Source organism: Notolepis coatsorum (assembly GCF_963971535.1).
Source record: "Notolepis coatsorum genome assembly, chromosome: 17".
Taxonomy (NCBI): Eukaryota; Metazoa; Chordata; class Actinopteri; order Aulopiformes; family Paralepididae; genus Notolepis; species Notolepis coatsorum.
The window spans coordinates 27,505,757-27,531,807 of record NC_140181.1 but is presented as its reverse complement, the minus strand read 5'-3'; the positions used below and the strand labels follow the sequence as shown (position 1 = coordinate 27,531,807).

General features: G+C 44.4%; 1 protein-coding gene across 1 annotated transcript in view; it reads left to right on the top strand.

The window, feature by feature from the left end:
- Window positions 1-17,984, top strand: part of LOC311243986 (uncharacterized protein) — a gene marked incomplete at its 3' end in the record, with an annotated part of 126,409 nt that extends 108,425 nt beyond the window's left edge. Inside the window, exons 6-7 of the mRNA XM_084333394.1 lie at window positions 2,597-2,667; window positions 17,975-17,984. Coding sequence (XP_084189520.1) covers window positions 2,597-2,667; window positions 17,975-17,984 — 81 coding nt within the window. The remainder of the gene's footprint in view (window positions 1-2,596; window positions 2,668-17,974) is intronic.
- Between the last annotated feature and the right edge of the window lie 8,067 nt (window positions 17,985-26,051).

Below are 26,051 nucleotides of genomic sequence, written 5' to 3'. Positions count from 1 at the left end.
AGGAGGAGGATGAACATGAGGAGGAGAGAGAGGAAGGGGAAGAGGAGAGAAAGAGGGTGGGTTGGGGGAGAGAAGAGGGGTATGGGAATGAGGATGTGAAGGGAGGAAGGAATGAATGAGATAAAGATGTAGGGAAGGAGGAAGTGCGGGCGGTAGGTAGTTGGAGAGAGCAGGTTCTACAGTATGTAGTGTCACCAGGTAATAAAGAAAGTTAGTTATTAAACTGAGTTATAGTGTGTGGCTTATGTAGTAACTACATAAGAGGGGTATATATACCTGTTCTTACATGACAACATACACTGATTGGGCCCACGTGTATTTCCTGATGCAGCTGATGTAAAAGGAAAATGTTTAAGCAACATGATCATTCTCTCAGATATTGTAAATCAATGACCATATTGGTGAAAATTCATCACAGTATGAATTTCCCCCCGAATGGTTCGGCCCTGATGTGCAGAAATGAGACACACCGAGCACATTATAGCAGTTCATGAGTCCTACTATAGGGGCGCGTTCCACCACTCTCTCAGGGAGACAGACCCCCCTCCGCCCCTTGGTGCAGGAGGGATAGAGAGAGAGATGAGTGGTGGATGAGAAAGAAGGAAGGGAGGGAGGGAGAGAGAGGAGGATGATGCAGGTGCCAGCTGTGGGTTTAGTCGTGTAAATCCTTTAATTCACTGGCATCACCACCACGATCAGGGATGTTGCCTCGGTGCTGATGTGCTCAGCCAGCCAGCCAGCAAGCAGCAGCACCAGGCGCCTAGATCCCATAGCCTGGAAGGACATTTGTACCGTTAACCCATAACTGATCCCTGTGAGCAGGTTGGCACCTCTGCCATTGGTGTGTGAATGTGTGAGTGAATGGGTGAATGTGAGGCATACGTTGTAAAGTGCTTTGGATCAAATCAGTTTAGTCCATTTACTCCTCGCTGTCATCACAACACAACGCTTGCTAGTACACTATAATGTTAACTACAAAATACACCCTTTACTCACTGTTAGGACCGACATTTGTCAACTGGGTGAAACCATGTTCCATTCCTCCCGACTCTCTCTCTCTCTCTCTCTCTCTCTCTCTCTCTCTCTCTCTCTCTCTCTCTCTCTCTCTCTCTCTCTCTCTCTCTCTCTATATCTCTCTATCTCTATCTCTCTATCTTTCTCTATCTCTCTCTCTCTCTCTCTCTCTCTCTCTCTCTCTCTCTCTCTCTCTCTCTCTCTCTATCTCTCTCTCTCTCTCTCTATCTCTCTATCTTTCTTTCTCTCTCTCTCTCTCTCTCTTTCTCTCAGGGTGCTTGAGGTTGGTGCTAAAATGAGAGTGATCTGTCTTTTGGAGCGAGATCAGTTATGTAAATATGTAGCCTATTTTTTATACAGGTAGCATTCATACTGGTTTCAATAAACAATCTGATTGTATCTCCCAGAGTTTTGTGCAAAAGGAATAAAGGCCGGTCCCATATAGACCATGGAGTTATTATAGAACTGGAGGAAGGAATATCAATATGGCCGCCCATTATTTTCAAAGTAAGTTGCTCACCCAGTGCTGATGTACAGAACCCCTCAGAGGAAAGTTCAGTAAACCACCACAGTCCTCTGCTCATGGAACAGGCACCCTATGTCAACTTCATCATACATCATAACTATGTCACAACAGCAGTTATAACTTATAATGTATATTATCATCAATATGTTAGTTTACCAATAGGTTAAAGTGTTATTAGATCGATTTTAGTCTTCGTTTTTCTGTTGTTTTGAATTTTTCAGAAATACACTTCCCAGAGGCCTCTAGGTCAAAAAAAGCAAATGGGTTCTGTATGAATTTTTTTGGAGTGCAGTTAGTTTGTCTCCCCTATTTTGAGCATTTAGCAACAATCAGATAAAAAATGGCGGCACTCTGGCAGGAATAAGAAACCTACTGTACATACAGTAGATTTCATTATCTGTTCTTATGCACGCCTGGTGATACTAAATCCAAATTGAACTTGGGCATTTGAAAGATAAGATTTGGCACAATCCATAAATGTGCGAATTGGCTATAATAAGGTCATTTATAAGCCTGCTATTCTATATTCTATAATAATATTTCAAATTGCATTGGTCCGGATGGGAGAATTCAGTACTGTATCTACAAAACCTTCTGTTTAATCATCTTCCCTGTATTCATTTCCTTAGATTCTTTGTACACGTGATCTCAAGAAGGTACTGAACGAGCTCAGTGGCAGTTTTTCATGTCTGGTCATTTTTAGCATGGTGTTATTCACTGTCAAAGATGCAAAGAAAAATCATAATTCATATTCTCCTTTGTTTCATCACAATTGAAGCAAGCCTAGTAATATACACACTATTTCTGACACTGGGAATATATTCACTGAGGTCCATAGATGTCCATAGATACCAAGAACATGCAAATGGACCTTGTAGAAGTGGAGCAATATTCCATTTACTTAGATATGTATTTTAGGCGGATTTTCAGAAAATAGGGCTCCAGGCTTAAGAGGTTAAATAAAAAAAATGCGAAATCCCCAAAGTGTTCTTCTGCAATTTTATGACGTTTTTCTAGATGTTGAGAACTTAAACAAAAATGACATGTGTGTTTCAGAACATGGAGCGTTTCAGACAGAGCACTGAGCATTTCCACAGCTCTGCCGCCCAGTCTGAAGCTAATGTCAGGTGAGAGACACACACACACACGCACGCACGCACGCACACACACACACACACACACACACACACACATTTAGAATATTTTATTTATGTCCACATAAAAACAAGGTTTAAAGGACACAAATATTAACAGTGCACTTGTACATTGTGGGATTATTCGGATACAATCGTGCCACAGTGGCAATCAAAGTTACAGACTCACACGGATGATGAACCTGACAATCAACACACAGCTCATGGGTATAGATAGCAGCGTCTTCTCCAAATTGCCCGGCTGCCAATAATTGCTGACACTGAGCAATATTTAGCTAATTGTTTGGCTCTTCTCTTCGGAAGACCGGCCAACTGAAGGCCTCTAACACCCAACTTATGGACATGACCCAGGCTTCCAAATATGAAGACTAAAAGTTTACAGTTGTAGCCGAGTTGTGAAATGGTATGGTCTAACAGTTGATATTTTAACATTTTGGTTGTAAAGGCTTCCTCTAGACTGTAGTCAAACGTGCAACCAACTTCCAGGATGAGAACCTCTCTGTTATTCTCATTAACAATAACAACATCGGGGGTGTTTGCTGAAATGTCAGAGAACAGTGAATTGTCCCTACACAGATTGAGCATATATGGCTTCACACTGGTGTGTTTATACAGCTTATATGTTGCAGGTGACCCGAGTGTGGAACTGACACTGTCTGCAATCAGGTTCACGATCCTATCATGCCTACAAATGTAGAGCCCTTTGTATGCATGACAGCCATTGAGTATGTGAGACATGGTTTCTGTTGTCTGTTCGTGACCATGGTGTATGCAGTGTGGGCTATGACTGCCAGGGAACCAGATGGAAAGGTTGAGCATTGATGGTAAAACCTGTAGCCTAAATTTTAAAGTAAAAATGATGATGCTCTCATCAATAGCTACATTTTTAAAAACTGCGTGCGAGACAGAGTGGTCAGCGGCAGGGAGACAAGCAAGCTTCCCTTGCAGTTTAAGCTCAGTCCAGTGTTGACGTTGGCGTTGTTGTTGTGCCGACATGAGATGGCCACGGGCATTGGTAAGTGGCAGTTCATGCCACGTTCCACAGATGTCACACACACACACACACACACACACACACACACACACACACACACACACACATACACACACAGATACACATACACACACATACACACACGCATACACACATACACACACACACACACACAAACACACACACACACACACACACACACACACATAAGCACACACCCACACTCACACACCCGCATACATACACACTCACACACTAATATCCCCCACTAGATACCAATCTCATCCTCCTCCGTTTATTTTGCTAGACCTCTTAAATGCTAACATTTCCCTGGGCTAACCGGGCTAATGTGATAAGTGCTTTAATTGGCCTCCTTTGATTAAGCTCAGTTTAACAATAACCTGCTCCCCGAGTCCCCACTCCAGACTCCTAATGAGCAGCGGACAGGGAAACGTTCATTTAACACCTGCTTGTAATTCACCATGTTATTCTCAGTGTTTCCTAACGTCTGCTTGTAATTCACCATGTTATTCTCAGTGTTTCCTAACGTCTGCTTGTAATTCACCATGTTTCACTCACTCACTCTCTCTCACTCACACTTACTATCTCTCTCACTCAATCACCCTCTATCTCACTCACTCACTCTCCCTCTCACTCACTCTCTCTCACTCACTCTGTCACTAACTCCCTCTCACTCACTCACTCACTCACTCACTCACTCACTCACTCACTCACTCACTCACTCACTCACTCACTCACTCACTCACTCACTCACTCACTCACTCACTCACTCACTCACTCACTCACTCACTCACTCAATCGCTCGCTCGCTCACTCTCTCACTCACTCACTCACTCACTCACTCACTCACTCACTCACTCACTCACTCACTCACTCACTCACTCACTCACTCACTCACTCACTCTCTCACTCACTCACTCACTCACTCACTCACTCACTCACTCACTCACTCACTCACTCACTCACTCACTCACTCACTCACTCACTCACTCACTCACTCACTCACTCACTCACTCACTCACTCACTCACTCACTCACTCAATCACTCAATCAATCACTATCTCTCACTCACTCACTCATGGAACTTTTGAGAGATATTGATAACATTGATGGGTTCACAGAGTCTGTGCTGAAGTTTGTAAAACAACAAAAGCAACTGTACCCAAAGTAGTTACTCTGAAGATATCAGAAACCTTAGATTAACAAAACACATCTGTATATATATGTATTTATTCTTACCATATATATATATATATATATATATATATATATATATATATATATATATATATATATATATGTATCTGCAAATCCCAAACGTCGTCGGCCGCGATCAGAACGGGGTAGAACTTTTCAGACGCACCTTTTCCAGCTCACAATTAATTCAGTTGAGTCATAGATTATGTTCAGATGTTATTTATTGTGATCCCATCGATCTCCAAGCATAGGATGCACAATATCAAAACGAAAGCGAGCGAACAAACTACAAAACAAACTGTGAATATTAACTGTGGTTGCTGCGTGTGTGTGGTCGAAAAACTGTATGATTGCCCCGTCTTTTCCAAATCAAAACGATAGGTTATGTAGATAACCTAGTTATATTAGTATTGGCTAAGCGTCCCGCTCTGAGCCTTACGAGATACTTCCATCTCCTGTGATACCTAATGTATCTCCCACGAACAAAAAACACATGCACCCCACCTGTATGGGGCCCCGCCCCTTATGGTGGTACCACCCATATAACCATGACTCTGGTCATGAAACACCCTTCCTCGCCAAAAACCCGTCCCAGGAAAAGACCCCTCAAGAGGGAACTCAGGGCGCGCAGAGCGGGACGCTTAGCCAATACTAATATAACTAGGTTATCTACATAACCTATCGTTATATTTCGTATAGCATCGCGTCCCGCTCTGAGCCTTACGAGATAATGGGGAAGAGCGGGCGCGAGACCCGACAGATGTACCCCCTGAGGACCCGTAAGCCCACATCAAGGGGTGCGGGGAGCCCTGTCACCCCATCCTTCCTAACGAAGGGGGGGCGCAGTCAACTCCACCTGAATGCGAACAAGAGGGAGCCAGAACCCCTTGAACACACCGTACAGGCGGACCCACGTGTGACTCAACACACTGCGGCCCATACCCATACACTCCTGCTACCCGACCAAAGGACGGGAAGCAGGAAAGGCCACAGACCCCAGAACCGCCTGGGAGACAGAACCCCCGGTCATGTCCATGAGGTAAAACCTTACAAAGGGGCCCGGTGAGGACCATGAAGCTGCAGCACAGATGTCCTCCACCGAGGCCCCACCCAGGAGAGCGGCAGAGGCAGCCACCCCACGAGGGATCCTGCCCAGCCAACGTGTAGCAGAGGGCAATACCCTCGCACAACCAATGGGACAGGCGCTGCTTCGACAGTGCCTTACCAGCACGAGCCCCACCGTAACAGACAAAAAGCTGGTCGGTAACCCTGAAGTCCTGAGTACGGCTGAGGTAAAACCCCAAAGCACGGACTGGACATGACAGGTGAAGGCCCGCATCTAACTCACTAGTGTGAGGAGGAGGACGAAAAGCCTGAACCACAATATCCCGGGAGCGGAAGGAACTCCGGATATTCTTAGGCACGAAAGCAGGATTAGGTCGCAGAGTGGCACCGCAATCGGTCCGAAAAGACAGGCACTCTGGACGTACCGAGAGAGCACAGAGCTCACCCACGCGTTTAGCGGAAGTGACAGCCAGTAGGAACGCGGTCTTGAAAGACAGCCGTCCCAACGGCGCCTGCTCGAGCGGCTCAAACGGGGCCAAGGACAACCGACCGAGGACCAATTGAAGATCCCAAGTCGGAGCCAAGGAGCGTTGCACCGGCTTAACGCGTCGAGCGCCAAGCAGGAAACGCTTCACAAGAGGGTGGCTGAACAAGACATCCCCCTCAAATCCCTCATGATAGGAGGATATAGCTGCTGCATATACCCTCACTGTCGAAGCCGACAGACTATCAAGGAGAGACTGGAGATAACCCAGAACAGCATCCAGGGGGCAGGAGACTGGGTCCCAGCCCCCCCCCTTACACCATTCTTGGAACGCACGCCACCTGCCCGCGTAAACCGCGACAGTGGAGGGAGCATGCGCACACCGGATGGTATCAACCACTGCGGGATCCATCCTCTCCAGACTCACCCTCCCACCAGCCACACCACCAGGCGTTGACCCAACACCGGAGGCTGGACAAGCACTCCGTTGTGCTGCGAGAGGGCCGTCGCTGACCACGGAATGACCCAAGGAGGAGCGACCAGAAGCTGGATTAAGACCGGGAACCACACTGACGTGCCCCGGTCCGGCGCGACCAGGATCACCGTCCTGCGCTCCCTCCGTATCCGCTCCAACAGCTGACTCAACAGCTGTACAGGAGGGAAGGCGTACAGAAGACCGGGCGGCCACGGAAAGGTCGAGAAGGCATCCACCCCCAAGGGGGGATGATCCGCTCGACTGAGCGAGAACCACAAGGGGCACTTGTGAGAACGTCGGCACGCAAACAGATCTACCGAGGCCTCCCCGAACCGATCCCAGATCTGTCTGACTATGTCGGGGCGGAGTTCCCACTCGTCGCGACGAGGACCGCCCGAGACATTATATCCGCCGCCACATTTTCCGTACCAGGAACGTGGAGCGCCCGCAGACTGCGCAGCCTGCGGGATGCCCATAGCAACAGTTTGCGCGCCACCCGGAGCAGGCGGGCGGAACGAGTCCCACCCTGCCTGTTGATATACGCCGCCGCCGTCACATTGTCCGTCCTGATCAAAACATGTTCGCCTACCACCAGGTGGCCGAGCCGTTTGAGGACCAGGAGGACCGCCTTCAACTCCAACACATTGATATGCAGGACAGCTGGGTCGGCATGACCCGTCCAGCTGCCCCCCACTGCGTGGGTCCGAAACGCCCCTCCCCAACCTGTGAGAGAGGCGTCGGTGAAAACCGTGACGTGGGAGCCACTGCTGCCCATGGGGACCCCAGCGGAGAGGATACCCAGCCTCCCCCAGTGGGCGAGATCCCCCCATATCGACAAAGGAACCGTCAACCGTCTCCCTTTGCCCCACACCGGATCTATTCTCAAAGAGAGAAACCACCTCTGTATCCGCCTCATAAAGAGGAGGCCAAGAGGAACCACCGTGTGGGCCGCCGACATAAGGCCCAGCAGACGCATCACCTGCAGCGCCGTAACCGTCCCTCCCAGACGGAAACCCCCGAGCGCGTGACGGAGATCCCCCCGACGCTGCTCCGAGAGGGTCGCAAGCATGGGCTTCGACCTCAATGTCAAGCCCAAGTACTCCACCTGTTGACTGGGAAGAGGGGTACTCTTCTTCCAATTCACAGCAAAACCCAGGCTGGTGAGGAATTCCACCACCAGTCGAGTATGAGACCTGGCAACCTCCTCTGAACGGCTGAGGAGCAGAATGTCGTCGAGATAGAACAGAACTCGTATCCCCCGACGACGTAAAGGCCCCAGAGCAGCCGCCACGCACTTGGTGAATGTGCGGGGAGCCAGAGAATAACCGAACGGCATTCTGTGGTACTCGTACGCTACGCCCTGAAACAGGAACCGTAGGAACTTCCTGTGAGGAGGGAAAATGGGTATGTGAAAATACGCATCCTTCAGGTCTATGGAGGTGAACCAGTCCCCCCTCCTGACAGCAAGCAGAAGGAGTCGGACGGTCAACATCCTGAACGGTCTCACTACAATCAACCGATTGAACATGGACAGATTCAGTATAGGTCTGACCCCCCCAGTTTTCTTGGGCACCAGAAAATAACGGGAGTAGACGCCTGACATTGCGTCCTCTCTCGGGACCACAACGACGGCCTGCTTCGCCAACAGAGATTGAATCTCGTCGGCCAGGGCTGTCACCGCGCCCGACCCTAACAATAGGGTCGGCACCAAACCTGAGAACGGAGGATGGGGCCGCGCAAACTGCAAAACCAGCCCCGCCTCCAACGTTCTCCTCATCCACCGATTCAAGGGACATTCCCGTCGCCATATGTGAATATAATCCCACAGCGCCCCCGCCGTCAACTGACGCTGGGCCGCAAGGAACAGCAGATAATTGGCCCGGTCCCCCCCGTCGTGCAAAGCACCCAAGGGGGGACCCCGACAGAAAGGGCCGGTTTGATACGGGAGGAGCGGTCATCAAACTTGTGGACACACACTCACCCCCTGAACACCCCTCCAGCACACGCTGAGGAGCCGTTCCGCAGCCAGACACGCAAGGCCTGAGGACCCCATGGGCTCCTACACGCCGAAGCCCTGCAGTGATATTGCTACCACTCAAATCACGCCAGCCTCTCCTTTGCAGACCACTGCCGGTTTGACGGGAGTGGGAGGCAACAGCTCGATACCCCGCCTGGCGAGGGCGAAGCCGGGGTAACCCCTGCTGAGCATTCAACAGAAGAGGCACCGAGTCCCCCTGCTGACCACTGGAGCTAGTGGCAGCTGCAACACCAGGTTCCACCCACCCACAACCTGCGGTGTAGGAACCACGCGACGACGGAACATTCTCACGGACAGACCCAGGCTCAGCCATCAACTGGGTGTCAGCCCCTGTCTCCATGAGAAGTGAAGAATGGGGCCGCATACGCTTCAAAGAAGGTTCGCGGCCCGCAGCCAAAGGAGAACGCTCAAAGCCCCGCTTCTGGGGATACCAGAGAGAGGACTGAACGGGGAGCGGGCTGCTCGCGGCAAAATGACGACGGGGTGGTTTACCAACCCCCAAATCACCCAAAATGGCCGATCCCTCGGCCGCCAAGACTGTCGGCCTTGCGAAACCCTGTCGATCCTCCAACCAGGGCACCACTGGCGGGGGAAACATGGCCGCCCGTCGAGGATCTCGCCACAGTCGTTGACGAGACCGTGCTCCCACCCCTGGCTGCACAGCGTGAGGCGGTGTAGGACCCGAATAAAAAACCGCCTGCGCCTCCACAGAACGCCCAAAAAGACTATCTGTGGAAAAAGGAGTCGTGAGGAGAGAAAACCTATCCTCTTCCCCAAGAGGAGACTGCTCCAACCAAAGATGCCTAACAACCAAAGTCGATAGCATCCGAATCCTCCCCGCAGTTATAGCTTGCGACTGAGTCAAGATCTCTATAACACCACAAACATGAATCACGTTCATAGTGTCGGTTGGACCCAAAGACCTACAACCCGACGCCATCTTGGATAGGAAAGTAGCCAGCTGAGCCACAACACTGGCCGCCGCTAAATGCCATCCTGCAGCAGTATACCACTCATTCGTCCATACTGCCACCCTCCGAGCCGACATGCTATCAAGCAACGGCCGGGCGGAACGTCGTTCATCCCCGCCTGGGCACAAAAAAGAAGCTACCTGGCTACTTAGCCAAGGTACCCCCGGGCTGCACCCCGTCGTCAGCCCCTTCACCCGCAAAAAAGGTAAATAGAGCTCAGCGAACCCCCCCACACCCACCACCGACTGACCTTCATCAATGAAGGTGGCAAGAGGAGGGAAAAGCGGAATCCCGCGGCGGGGATTATTAGACATTCCAGCGTCAACATCAGCGTTAGCAGAAGAAGCAGCAGTAGCATTAGCATTAGCAGTAGCAGTAGCATTAGCGTCAACAGCATGTTCCAGGATCGCCAAGACATCGCCCACTACAGTGGAACGATCGCCAAGCCGCCCCGGCCCTGGTGCCGAAACATACTCCACAGCACGACCAACACCGACATTGACGCCTACTGACACAGACCTCACCTTTGTACAAGCCGACCCGTTAGCCAAACCTTGTACGCTGCCCCTCGGTCCGTCGCCGTCAGCCGAGGAACCACCAGCATAGGTCTGCGTCGTCGAAACAAGCTCCGGAGAATCCAGGGAAACACAATCCTCCGGTAAGCCCTCAACATTATTAATCTTCCTTAATCTTTTCATTCCGCTAGCTCGTATGGTGCAAGCATCCAGTACGCTGGGACGAAAATAGAGGAAGGGTGTTTCATGACCAGAGTCATGGTTATATGGGTGGTACCACCATAAGGGGCGGGGCCCCATACAGGTGGGGTGCATGTGTTTTTTGTTCGTGGGAGATACATTAGGTATCACAGGAGATGGAAGTATCTCGTAAGGCTCAGAGCGGGACGCGATGCTATACGAAATATAACTGCCCTTGTTCCCGGTAGACATCCACTTTAAACACCTGATAATTACCACCTGATAATTATCATTAATCAGCTAACCATTAGGCCTACCATTTTCATACCAATAGGGGGAGTAATCATTCCAAATAACCAAAAAGATTCTGTTTCATTATAAATATATACACAATATAGAATATAGAATAAGTTTAAATCTAAATATCAACACATGATGGTCAAAAAGAAAACATTTAAATAATAAGCAATATGGCTACAACAATATATATCTCCACATATGTCTGTACATAACTGCACATAATCCTCTTACATACTGTATATGTAGATATTATGTATCTGTAGATATCCCTTGTCTACTCTAGTTACGCTGCTGGCCAGTATGGATACTACCATACTGTCTTTATACCTGTTATCACTGTACATATTAATATTACTCTCTGTACATACATCTGATTATAGCCCAACACACAGTATTATTAATCTATAAGTTATATCCAGTTTAATCACCTGTACATTGTATATTACTATTGCACTTTACTGTTACATTTGCACTCTGGCTGGATGCCAAACTTATGTCCGTTGTAGTGTAGCCTATACTTGTGCTGTAATAATGACTATTCATTTTAATCTAATCTAGAGACATGTAGAGACACATAACACACAATATGAGCAAAAAGGTAACAATGTCATACTGTAACTCCCACTCTGAATATGGCCACCAGTGATGTCGTCTGGGACATTGAATCCTTGTGTTGTGTTAATTACAGTTCAATTAAATGATAAGGTAGCAGTCCCTATAAGACAACAAAGAATGGAATGCACGGAGCAAGTTGCACCCTTACTTACAATTCATTATGAATTGAAAATGGGGGACCCTGATGTAAACAAGACGAAAGTCTTTCTCTGGTCTGCATCCCCTTAACAATTGTGTGTATTGAGCCGTACTGTATTGTACCCATTCTGCAATCTGTTAATACAATGTTCATTCAATCAATCAATTTGCACTGTGATTTATTGAATGAAAATTGTATTAACAGATTGCAGAATGGGTACAATACAGTATGGCTCAATACACACAATTGTTAAGGGGATGCAGACCAGAGAAAGACTTTCGTCTTGTTTACATCAGGGTCCCCCATTTTCAATTCATAATGAATTGTAAGTAAGGGTGCAACTTGCTCCGTGCATTCCATTCTTTGTGGATCTAGCCCAAGGTGTTGCTGTTTATTAATCTACATCATTTCATTCATTGAGCTGTAATTAACACAACAGAACGATGCTGTGACCCTGATTACATCACTGGTGGCCATATTCAAGCTCATCTACTCTCAATAACTGTCAAACTAAATGAATGTGTGCTAAAACAGTTTAGAGTCTTTGGATATGTGTGAGGTTATGTGCAAAATAAATCAGCATTGTTTTTTGGTGAAGTGTAAAGATGTCCTTGTAAACAGCTCACCTGTGTTCACAGTCACATCCCTACCCTGTGGTATTTAGCAAAAAGCAGGTGTTTTCCCCCCAATAATTCAGAATATCCTTTTTTGTCATCAGTAGTGTTTTGCTTTAACATTCCATGATTGAGTGCTATTGTTGCTGTTAATGTAATCTGAAACAAGTGATCCTGCCTCTAGAGAATACATTACTGTAATACCTTCTAATCCTCTGCCACAATCCATGTGTGTGTGTGTGTGCTTGTGTGAATATACATGTATGTCTGAGAGATAAAGAGAGTGAGTGTGTGTGTGTGTGTGTGTGTGTGTGTGTGTGTGTGTGTGTGTGTGTGTGTGTGTGTGTGTGTGTGTGTGTGTGTGTGTGTGTGTGTGTGTGTGTGTGTGTGTGTGTGTGTGTGTGTGTGTGTGTGTGTGTGTGTGTGTGTGTGTGTGTGTGTGTGTGTGTGTGTGTGTGTGTGTGTGTGTGTGTGTGTGTGTGTGTGTGTGTGTTTGCATATGTACGTACTCCAGATACTGCTGGAGTAGATAAAGAATGATCCCAGTTTAAGGAGGTAATATACAGCATCAGTTATAGCTTCCAGATACGCTCTGCTATACCTTCCTCTCATCCTGAGATCTACAGCCGTACCTCTGGGAAATACACTTTAATACCTCAATCAGTTGAGGATGGGTTTCTATGTGTGTGTGTGTGTGTGAGAGAGAGAGAGAGAGAGAGAGAGAGAGAGAGAGAGAGAGAGCGAGAGAGAGAGAGAGAGAGAGAGAGAGAGAGAGAGAGAGATCCAGCAGCATACCAGAGGGATGATAAGAGAGCGTAGCTTAGGGAGGTAATTTAGGATAACGGTCCAGCCTTATCCTGAATGGTAATTTAAACACCATGATATGAATCTACCTTCTGTATCAAATATAGGGACTAGCTGATACATGTAATAGCATTAGGTTGATTGAAGCCTGTGGCTTAACAACAAGAGAATCCTCTGGGATACAGCATTCTCTCAGGAATATATATATATATATATATCGTGTGTGTGTGTGCGTGTGTGTGTGTGTGTGTGTCTGTGTGAATATACATGTATGTCTGAGAGATAAAGAGAGTGAGTGTGTGTGTGTGTGTGTGTGTGTGTGTGTCTGTGTGAATATACATGTATGTCTGAGAGATAAAGAGAGTGTGTGTGTGTGTGTGTGTGTGTGTGTGTGTGTGTGTGTGTGTGTGTGTGTGTGTGTGTGTGTGTGTGTGTGTGTGTGTGTGTGTGTGTGTGTGTGTGTGTGTGTGTGTGTGTGTGTGTGTGTGTGTGTGTGTGTGTGTGTGTGTGTGTGTGTGTGTGTGTGTGTGTGTGTGTGTGTGTGTGTGTGTGTGCGTGCGTGCGTGCGTGCGTGCGTGCATGCGTGTTGTGATGAGCCTGGTGGGGTCCAGACTCGCCACGTTTCAAATGCAAACAAATTCAAATGTCCACACAAGAGCAATATCAATCAATAAGAATATTTATTGAATTAAGGCAGAATCCAGTTTGATAGGCAAAAGAATGGTCGTAAACAGTCCAATGGTCAAAAACACAAAACAGGCTCGCAGACAGAAAAAGGGATGGTTCAATACTCAAGGGTAGTCGTCCGGTCCAGGGTCAGTACACAAGGAGGTTTCTCAGCCAGTCCAGGGTCCGTACACAATGAACACCTTCTCGCCTTCACCTCTCCTCTCACTAACTCTCACCTTACACAACTCTGAATAACTCAATCTCTCTCTCTCAATACAACAACTCCAACCTCACCTCTGCTCCCCTTACTCCTAACTAACCTAGTGGCTTTGTAGTGTGTGTCTGGGGTGTGTGCACGTGACATGTGGGTGACCTTATGATGCACAGGTGTGTTCTATCAGTACTAATCAGCTACCTAATTGTCTCTACTCCTTCCGGGGCAATAGTATCTCCCTTCTTTCACATATCCATGAGAGGGGGGGGTGAGATCTGCCACAATGTATAGCTTTTTCTCAAGGTTTATTTTTGGCTGCGACCAGCAGCTCTATAGTTCACCCTGTTGGCCCTACCAGAGCAGCACTATTCTTGTGTGTCTCCATCTGTTTTCTGGACCTTGCAGTAACAATGGTCCTCATACACGAACGGACATACAAAAAAGTTACTAACTAATTTCTTCGTAACTTTTACGAACTTCTCGGGGCGATTTTGGCATTCACAAGCGGTTTCTTAACTGGGATTCGTTCTTACCTAAGAACATTGGGTCTCATTCCCGAAATTTTTTAAAAGATATATTCTGGAAGACTTATCTTGGAACCACTGAGACATAATCTATGACAAGTACACTCTGAGTCCTGAACGTGCTGGTAATATGTCTTAAGTGGCTGTAAAGGTCGCACAAATTATATTATCTGATATCTGCTTGGAGAATGGCATTCTGTCTTAAACTCGAAAGCGTGTTCCCGCTCAGCTCATTTGCATACAAAACAACGCCTCCATAGCTCCTTATAAGGCAACTGGCGACGCAGCTGTGTGAAATGGAATGGCGGAAGTGCTTTGCGAGTCTTGCGAGCCGCGTGATTACGAAACCTAGCGTCAGTCAGTGCCAATCAGAGAGCGTCTCCGAGAAATGCGGCTAGATTTCGTAATCACGCTTGCGCCCATCAAAACTAGATTAGATTAATGTATTGGCATCATATACAGCTTGCGGTACACACCTGCCGCAGCGCGCGCACACACACACACACACACACACATGTGCGCGCAGTACTGTATATGAATGAATGAATGACATATAATATATATAGCCTACGGCGGGCGTAATGAATGAACGCAGTATGGCTTATTATTCCATAATTAAGCCTAAAGGCTACTGTTCATTCCTAGGTGCACACAAGACTTGTTATGGAATATTAATGCAGTTGATTTCCACCGATTAGCTTTAGTTCTTATTTATTTATCCACTGTCATTTCAGTGTTGGTGTATAGGCTATATAGTGTATTTCAATATATAATATATTTAATTGATTAATGATATATTTGAAGGAATGCAGGTTTATAGCTATATCAACCCCCTCCAGTGTACAGTAAATGACCAAGTATGGTTTTGTCAATATTCCAATGTACAGTTTTGCTTGTACAGTGTAAGTCTATCCCCCACCCACCCCTCCTACCCAACCTCCTCCAACAGTTTCTACGTCAAATGTACTCTCTTTTCTGGACTCTTTTTGTATCACAAACAGTACTGTATTTGCAAATCTGGTAGGTCATAAATGTATAGATGTAGCAGTACTGTATCTTTCTCGTGTGTGTCATATATGTTATGAAGAATTGAAAATGGGGGACCCTGATGTAAACAAGACGAAATTCTTTCTCTGGTCTGCATCCCCTTATGTAATTGAGCTGTACTGTACTGTACCCATTCTGCAATCTGTTAATAAAGTTTTCAATCAATCAATCAATCAAACAAAGGTATGTCCCATTGTATACCAATCAATGGGATACATTGTATGTTGACCTGCATTCTTTCAAATGTATATAATTAATCATTAAAACAGATGTGTAACAAATAAGAAATACAAATTCCACAGAAGGCATTAACTTATTATTATTTTCAATCATTTCACAATAATTGCATAATTGTGTTTGAATATCTGAGTAATTAAAGTAATTATACATTTGTCCAAAATAGCTGGTTCAGATATGGTTAAGCAGCTGCCCTGTGATCAGATGAATCCATATTATTTATTTTTCCGACATCAAATGCGTAATTTCTTATCGTACAAATATTGTCATATTTATTTTAATTATGATTAAGTAATTAATTCCAAGGAGGCCTGTAGCGTTGACGTGAAGGAATCACTATGAGAACACAGTCTGTCAAGTTATAATAACATTTTAAATTAGTCAATCAATCATGAGATTTGATCGTGGGCTGAGAGCATATTTAAGTGTGCTCCTCAGCACTCTTAAATCTGTTCTCAGCCACGATCAAATAAGATCTCAGGAAAGTTTGGGGACTCCCACTCCCAGCCCTAATATGTCTTAAATGGGCCGACATTTTTTGTCGTAACTTCGTTCGGGAATGAGACCCATTCTGCTCTCCCTACATCCCATTCCTTTCATGTAGGCCAGTGGTCACCAACCTTTTTAAGCCCAAGATAACTTTTTTTTTGATGAAGGCAAGATCTACCTATTGAACCGTTGAGAGAAAAAGACAGCCAAGATTGTACTTTAAACTAAATTACTTTTATTTGCCTATATTGTAATTACATGCAATGCTTTGGTCCAACATTAAAACGTCAAAGTAGAACTGTAATATGTACTTTCTCAGTCAGTGCTAAGTGCAGTCATCTTATGCAGCATCACTTTTCACATCAAAACAAAAGTAGAACTGTAATTTGGACTCTCATATTATTAACATTGACAAACATATTTACAATTAGCATTTTATAAAGTAGAACTGTAATGTGTACTTTCTCAGTCAGTCCTAAGTGCAGTCATCTTATGCAGCATCAATTTTCACATCAAAACAAAAGTAGAATTGTAATGTGGACTCTCATATTATTAACATTATAAAATGCTAATTTTAAATATGTTTGTCAAAGTAGAACTGTAATATGTACTTTCTCAGTCAGTGCTAAGTGCAGTCATCTTATGCAGCATCACTTTTCACATCAAAACAAAAGTAGAACTGTAATGTGGACTCTCAGGGAAAGATAAAAAATAAAAATAAACATTTTAGCGATGTTTGCAGACCCATCGTGTGTTCTGTATTATAGCTATGGAGACAATAGTATGGCTCATTTGACAGGCATTGTTCATAGTCCATCAATGACTAACCAGTTAATTTCTACACACTGTAGTTTGTAGTTTATTACACGCTAAACATCGCTAATTTCCAAAATAATCCAGTCTTTTTCCATAGATCGCGAGATATGACGCGTTATATGCAATAAGCCCAAATCGTTGTGGTTAATCGCCTGTTACCCCAAATACTCCCAAATCAAAGGTATATATACCATGTACATTATGTGCCTTCACAAAATCATCAGGGGGGGGGGTCGTAACTCTGATCGTTATTAAAAGCATGTTTTAGGTCCGGTAAAATACAACTTAGAATATACCTTACCTTAGCCAGAAGGTACTCCAAAAAGAACAATGGGTCTCATTCTCGAACGTAGTTACGACAAAATATTTCGTCTTATTTAAGACATATTAGGGCTGGGAGTGGGAGTCCTCAAATTTTCCTGAGATCTTATTTGAGAGCAGATCCAAGAGTGCTGAGGAGCACACTTAAATATGCTCTCAGCCCACGATCAAATCTCATGATTGATTGACTAATTTAAAACTTTATTACAACTTGACAGACTGTGTTCTCATAGTGATTCCTTCACGTCAACACTACAGGCCTCCTTGGAATTAATTACTTAATCATAATTAAAATAAATATGACAATATTTGTATGATAAGAAATTACGTTATTTGATGTCGGAAAAATAAATAATAGCTACACACACTGCAAATGACTCGGAATAAATAAATACATCAGCCACATAATTCTGTTATAATTTTATTGTTGTTCTTATTTATAGTTTGGGACATTTGCTTATTGTATACATTATAAGAGCCAGTGGATAAACATTCCACTGCTCATCTTACCGGTACGATGTTGCGTGTGACAAATAAACCTGACCTTGCAGGTGCACTTGAACAGCAATCATGTACATTGAAGCCTGGCATCCAATTAACAGTGATTAATCGCGCCATGCTTAAAACTTATGGTCAACTCTGCACCCAAGGCTTACACACACAATTATGGGTAACGTCCAGCATAATTATGCCCGATACGAACGCGCAATGAATAGGGTGCGCCAGTACAGGGACCACGCTGATCTCTTCGCCGAGAGTGACGCGTACCTGCTGGGACGCTTCAGGCTGTCAAGACCTGTGCTAATGGAGCTGTCCCAGACGCTGGAGCCAGCACTGAGGAGCCAGACCAGACGCTCCAACCCTGTATGCTCCTCGAACAAGGAGACGCAGGAGACGCATGGCTAATTAGTAAGTATCTGTGCGTATAGAATTGTTCTTGCACCAGTATAGGCTTCTATTCCTCTAATGACTTGTTTTATTAGGAGACCGTGGATATGCACTGGCCCCATGGCTGATGACCCCAGTCGCCAACCCTCACGCCGCGCAGGAGGCGGCGTATAACGAGCGCCATGCGCGCACCCGGTCCACCGTGGAGCGCACAATTGGGTCAATAAAGAGACGCTGGATGTGTTTGGACGCAGCAGGTGGCAAGCTGCTGTACAAGCCGGATAAGGTGTGGATGAAGGCAACAGCTGATAAATTGTTTTGGCCGTGCCGTGTTAAAACATGTATGAGTGCCCACCTCAGCCCAATACAATCATATGTTGCATGTCATTTATTGTGGCTTATTTATTCTTTCCAGGTGTGTACGATTATCATGGCCTGCTGCGTCCTGCACAACATTGCGGAGAAGCGTGGTGTCCCGCTACCCCTCCAGCCACCTCAACAACCACCTGACCAGGACATGCATCCTGACCCATTAATGGGCCCGGATAATAGGCGTGCTGTCTTAGTCCGACAGCAATTAATTGCACGCATGTGAATAGATTATTCACATGCGTGCAATTAATTCCTATTTATAGGTGAATTAAATCTGGACCTGAATTCGACTTGCTTGCTTCTGTCATTATTCGATGCAGTTTACAATGTATACCAATAACTAAACACATCACTCAGTAATACTCAAAGTGTGTCAGGGATGTTTATTGTGGGTGCCCCTGTAACCGGAGCTGACGCTGCTGAAAAGAACCCCCTTATAATTCTCCACTCCCGATATCAGTACCTGAATTAATGAATGGAAACTTTATTAACAGATTGCAGAATTTACAATACAGTACAGCTCAATACACACAATTGTTAAGGGGATGCAGACCAGAGGAATACGTTTGTCTTGTTTACAAGGGATCCCCACCTCCATTTCAGCATTGGTGAAATTCCTACGTCGTTGCTTAGAGGCAGGTGCGCCTCTTCCTACCGTGTCAGAACGGCGCTTTGACATTTCAGCGAGGGTTTGCACACTGCCCATTGACTGCTTTATAAGGACTGTCGGGGGCGTGGTTTGTATGCAAATGAGCTGAACGGGAACACGCTTTGGAGTTTACGACAGAATGCCATTCTCCAAGCAGATATCAGATCATATAATTTCTGCGACCGTTTCAGCCACTTAAGACATATCTCCAGCACGTTCAGGACTCAGAGTGTACTTGTCATAGATTATGTCTCAGTGGTTCCAAGATAAGTCTTCCAGAATATATCTTTGAAAAATTTTCGGGAATGAGACCCAATCCCCAGTGATCCCATCGCCATCACGATTACGTGTGTATATGTGTATACGGGAAATAGGTGTGAGGCAATAAAATCTCTGAGCGATCGCTCTGTCGCTCTGTCCTCTGAAGGGGAGGAGTTCTTGCAGACACATTTTCTTTTAAGTGTCCACACACTAGCCTATCCCAGTTCAAAAGGTAGGCGATACTGCCACCTGGCAGGATTCGATCGCCATTGCCATTTTAACGTAGGCAGTTGTGCAAGGGAGATACAGGGAGGTCCGCACAGTGGTTAGAATGGGGATCAGAGGAAAAAGATCAAAGGATCAAAACCTGATTATACTCTGACGAAACCCGACTCTACTCGGGTTTGGCGCAGCAAGGGTTATGGAGTAGAATGTTTTGCGACATCCACTTTTTAATAGCAAGCAGGCAAGCCTCGACATTTTGTAATTGGGAAGAATCGTTTGGCTTAACTCAATCAGCGTCAGACCTGAGGATAGTCGGGTTATCTCGCCGACCGGTCAGCGCCGGACCCAAGTATAGTCGGGTTTTCATCGTTATTTATTTTATTCTATATTTCCATTCATTACAAGCACACGGACTCGGGGTTAACATGGGGAATCATCCTGAGAATGCCAAAGTGCAATACCGGCCGCATCCTCCCAGGTGGCAGTATCGAGCACCCTTTGAAACCTTATATCTTGGCCTGTGCAATGTTCAAATGTCTCCGGGCGCACTTTTCTTTGTCAGGCGAGTCGAGCGGGTATCCCGATCACATTGAGAAGCGTCAAATGCCCCCGATGCATCTGTTGTGGTAGATTATGTTGGCGACACGATGGACACCAATACTTGGACTCGCGATCAGACAATTGGAATATTCTTTTTGGGGTACCTCCTAGTGAAGGTAAGGACTAAATTATATCAATCCTGCTTTTATCCAACCATGATTTCACCTCGATCGCAATGTGTGTGTAGCGTTACTCCACAACGTATGCCGTTGGTGACAATCAAAGCATCAAAAAACGACCCCCCCCCCCCCCTTTCATGCATTCATGATGAAACATAATACCTATTATATACATTTGATTTGGAAATAGTAGCGTGTGCAGGTGAGAAACGGCAGCGCTTTTAGTGAAATTCACGTTTTGCTGCATATCGTCGTTTTCTGGGATTAGACAGGATCACTCTAAAACTATACTTATATTCACCACGGTATAACACACGAACGTATTGATGAAAAATCTTATTATTTTTCACATATCAGGGCTGTACAGTACATATATGTCGCACGTGCTATGGAAAAATCGGTCTGTGCGATGAATGAATTTACTGCACTTGCACCCGTGCGATAGGCACTCGGTTCATATCGATACTCTTATTTTGAAAATCCTGTGGCAAGTCTCATTTCCGCCCAAGCGCAGCTCCAGCCATATATCTATGGCTCCGGCAGTCCAACAACATTCAGTTCATATCGATACTCTTATTTTGAAAATCATGTGGCAAGTCTCATTTCCTCCCAAACGCAGCACCAGCTATATATCTATGGCACAACAGCGTGCTATGTTACAGCATAGCTCCACAGTGCGCATTTTGCGACCAGGAAATAAGTCCCTGCCTGTTTTCCCTCGCAACACGTCCAATGCATCTTACATGCTTTGCATCCTCGCCAAAACTAACGTTAGCTGGTACCGGTAACTAAGCTAAGCGAACCCGTCTCAGAGGCAGAGAAAACAGTGAGGAAAAGGGGGGGAGCCTCAGCCTCTCTCTGTCCCTCTCTACGTCAATGATTTTAAGTAGGTGAGCTCAAAGGAGTTTGATAGTATTTACTGAGGATGGCCAGATAATGTTGATATTTCAACATAAAAAATATAATACATAATAAATGTATACATGATCATGCAACATAAAAAAAATTAGACCGGTTTTGGGAGAGGGAGGTAGGGAGGGGTTTTAGGTTGTGTGTTAAACTTTAAAAATAACTTAGGTATTTCAAGTTTAAAGCTCAATATATCAAAACGTGGCACAACTGTGTTCACTTACAGTGAACAGGAGGTCTATTTGTATTAAAAACAATAGATTGTTTTTAATTTAAATGTCTGGAAGAGCTAAATAATTTCTTTTCAAATTATATTTTCGTAACTTTTTTTGAGTTGATCTAAATGTTACTGATTGTGTTAAATGGGCTTATGATATCGTCTCATATCGATTGCAGGCACCTGCATCTTATCATGGCAGACTTTGTGATATCGGAAAATATCGTATCGCTGTCCAAAGAATCTATATTGTATCGTGATGAAACTGGTGATTCCCACCCCTAGTAGAGTCTATACATCCAACACCAAATCCCATAATTCCTTACACGTAACGTGTCTGGCTGTGTGATGTCAACTTGTCAGCATGAAAATGACAGCAACAGGATAGCTTAGCACAATAGCTTAACACAGGGGTTCTCAACCTTTCTGCTGCCAAGGCACCCCTGTGTCCAATAAAATATCCCAGGGCACCCCTACATACGATAAAGACTTTTCCGGTCCTGTCTTTTTTGCTACAATGATGACAAAAGTGCTTGCTTTCAAAATAACGTTTATTTAACCCATTGAAACCGGGAAACACATTTGTGTGTATATGCAGGCTATATAATGCATTATTAGCAGGCGTTTCAGGTCTAAATGTATAAATAAATATAGCAATAGTGTGACCATTTCTCAAACAGAAAATCATGTATTTTTTTTTAAATACAAAAAAGGATCACACAACATGATAACAGTCTGGTTTAGCATGAGAACACAACATGATAACAGTCTGGTTTAGCATGAGAACACAACATGATAACAGTCTGGTTTAGCATGAGAACACAACATGATAACAGTCTGGTTTAGCATGAGAACACAACATGATAACAGTCTGGTTTAGCATGAGAACACAACATGATAACAGTCTGGTTTAGCATGAGAACACAACATGATAACAGTCTGGTTTAGCATGAGAACACAACATGATAACAGTCTGGTTTAGCATGAGAACACAACATGATAACAGTCTGGTTTAGCATGAGAACACAACATGATAACAGTCTGGTTTAGCATGAGAACACAACATGATAACAGTCTGGTTTAGCATGAGAACACAACATGATAACAGTCTGGTTTAGCATGAGAACACAACATGATAACAGTCTGGTTTAGCATGAGAACACAACATGATAACAGTCTGGTTTAGCATGAGAACACAACATGATAACAGTCTGGTTTAGCATGAGAACACAACATGATAACAGTCTGGTTTAGCATGAGAACACAACATGATAACAGTCTGGTTTAGCATGAGAACACAACATGATAACAGTCTGGTTTAGCATGAGAACACAACATGATAACAGTCTGGTTTAGCATGAGAACACAACATGATAACAGTCTGGTTTAGCATGAGAACACAACATGATAACAGTCTGGTTTAGCATGAGAACACAACATGATAACAGTCTGGTTTAGCATGAGAACACAACATGATAACAGTCTGGTTTAGCATGAGAACACAACATGATAACAGTCTGGTTTAGCATGAGAACACAACATGATAACAGTCTGGTTTAGCATGAGAACACAACATAATAACAGTCTGGTTTAGCATGAGAACACAACATTGCAGCTGCACTGTTTGACTGGGGCAATCTCAGCGGTCGAATTGGTACTGGAAGGTACTGAATTGGTATTGGTAACTGTAACCTGTTTCGATGGACGAGTTAAAAACTTGTCCATTTTGTGTGAAAATTCAGCTTTGCGGTTCACGTTGGAAATATTATTCTAGTGAGGTGACGATTGATTATGAGATCACATCCCTGCAGAGTGCCTTTTACTGTTTATCTGTTAAATACAGTTTTCATTCATTCATTTACATTTTTTATCATAATAATCATAACACAGCGGCTGATACACTCACTTGTTCTGCAAGTAGACCATCGCTGTCGGAAGCGTGTAATTAGCTGTGTGGTCCGGTCTTGAACTTTCCATAACGTGTCTCGATAAATCCATTTGATTAGATCCAGCACTGAATGCATTTAGTGATTATTATCACGACGACGATTGCGATAGCCGATTTGCATTTCCTTGATAACGGACATAGGACCCGTGATGTCACACGAATGCGACTGTTCTGGAAATGCGTTGGAAAATCTGTTGGTAAAAGTAATGACGCCTGCCGCGGACGTTAAGTTGGTGAAGTTTCTATAATAACTTTACGAAACGTGTGATCGATTTCTTTTTTAGTTCATGTTATTAGATTAGGCAATTATTGTATACACATGAAGCACTAGATAGACTATTTTGTTTAGTTAAATAGTTGCAGGGCTGTAGTTAACTTTTTTTGCACATAGCACTGGTGCTACAGAGGTTGATCGTTTTGTAGCACAGGCCAAAATCTTGTAGCACAAGTATAAAACGTGTTATATTTGTAACAGTCACAAATGTGCCTATTGTATTTGTGTTATTTAGTTGCAATTGTTTTATGTTGCATGATCATGCATACATTTATTATGTATGTATTTTTTGTTTAAATATCAACATCATCTGTCTGTCCACCCTCAGTACATTGACTATCAATATAATATACTCGTCTGACTTCATCATATCTTTTCAAACGCACTCACACAGAGGGAGAATGCCCCCCCCCCCCCTCCCCCTCCTTCCAAGTCCCCACTCTGCTGTTCTCTGTCACTCTGAACAGGGCTTTAGCTTGTTGTTAGCTTATGCTAACAGGGCATTAATTCCGGTCTTAAACACGACGTGGTGATAAAGGAATGGCAAGGATTGCAAAGCATGTTATATGCATTTGACCCGTTGCGGAATAAAACAGCAGGGATTTGTTTTGGGTCGCGAAAACACTATCCTTGCTCTGAGTCTGTTGCAATGTCCGCGTTCCAGACAGACGCTACTGCTACTACTGAGACGGCAGAACGCTACTGCTGTGTGGAGATGCATCCTATTGGCTGTGTGCTGGAGCGGATATGAGTCACGACACCACGGATTTTCAAAATAAGAGTATCATAATGACCTTAATGTTGCTAGCTTTCGGAGCCTAGTTATTATAGCTGGAGCTGCGCGTGGGCATAAATGAGACCCGCTATAGGATTTTCAAAATAAAACTGTTGTCATTCTATATTTTTAAAGAACATTGCCAGGCATCTCGCGGAACCCCTGACAGCTCTCCGCGGAACCCCTGTGTGCCGCGGAACCCCTGTTGAGAACCGCTGGCTTAACAGACATTGTCGCTTTTGGGATTTGGCACAAACCCATTTATTATTTACAAAAATATACAATAAGGACTATGGCCATATGATGCCTGGTCATACGGCATTATTCAATATACACAACTATATTAAAACAACTACTAGCCACATCGTTGCTAGAGAAACTACTATAGCAAGTTGACGCTTGACGCTTGACGCTTCTGTCGGACGTCAGGTGGAACAGGAAGTGAAGAAGTCACTGGCTCAGGTTAAATCAAATTAAGCCTGTAGCTACATCAGGTACGAACAATGGAGCGCCACTTAGTGACCAAACATGGCACTGCAACTAAATAACACAAATACAATAGGCACATTTGTGACTGTTACAAATATAACACGTTTTATACTTGTGCTACAAGATTTTGGCCTGTGCTACAAAACTATCAACCTCTGTAGCACCAGTGCTATGTGCAAAAAAAGTTAACGTACAGCCCTGCATATTGAACGATAGATAGTTGATGTCAAATGGGCCATAGTATTGTATCCATAGCTATAATATAGAATATATATATAGTCCTGCAAACACGGCCACTTATTCCTATCTTTTAGAGCGTTGGCGTGGTAGGAGCTAAGATGCTCTAGGCCTCTGGCGCTGAATGAGTTAATAGTCAAAGTCAAAGTCAGCTTTATTGTCACTTCTCATAATCATTTCATTTCATAATCATTACAGTCCAACAGTACATATTAATATGCTCCACTAAATTCCATGACCGATAGGAACAGGAAGAAGACAATTCTTATTTGTACCTGCCCCTACACACATACAGTACACTGATAGACTAAGTGCAATGTTTACCAAACCAAACAAAATGTACATACTTATTTAGCAGAAATGGACACAAAAATGGACACAATTAAATTAACATAAATACATACATTTTGTGTATCTATCAGTTAAATTGCATATTTAGGTTCATTCATTTATACACACACACACACAAACATTTATCTATATATTTATATAATGTATTCTATATTATACTTATATATACTATACTATATAATTGTATTATTTTTATTTTATTATAATATAACTAAATCATACTATTTATACTACACTATATTGGTATACAGTATTATACAATGTTTTAATATATTATTATTCTATGTTACGCTGCTATATACTATATTACTATA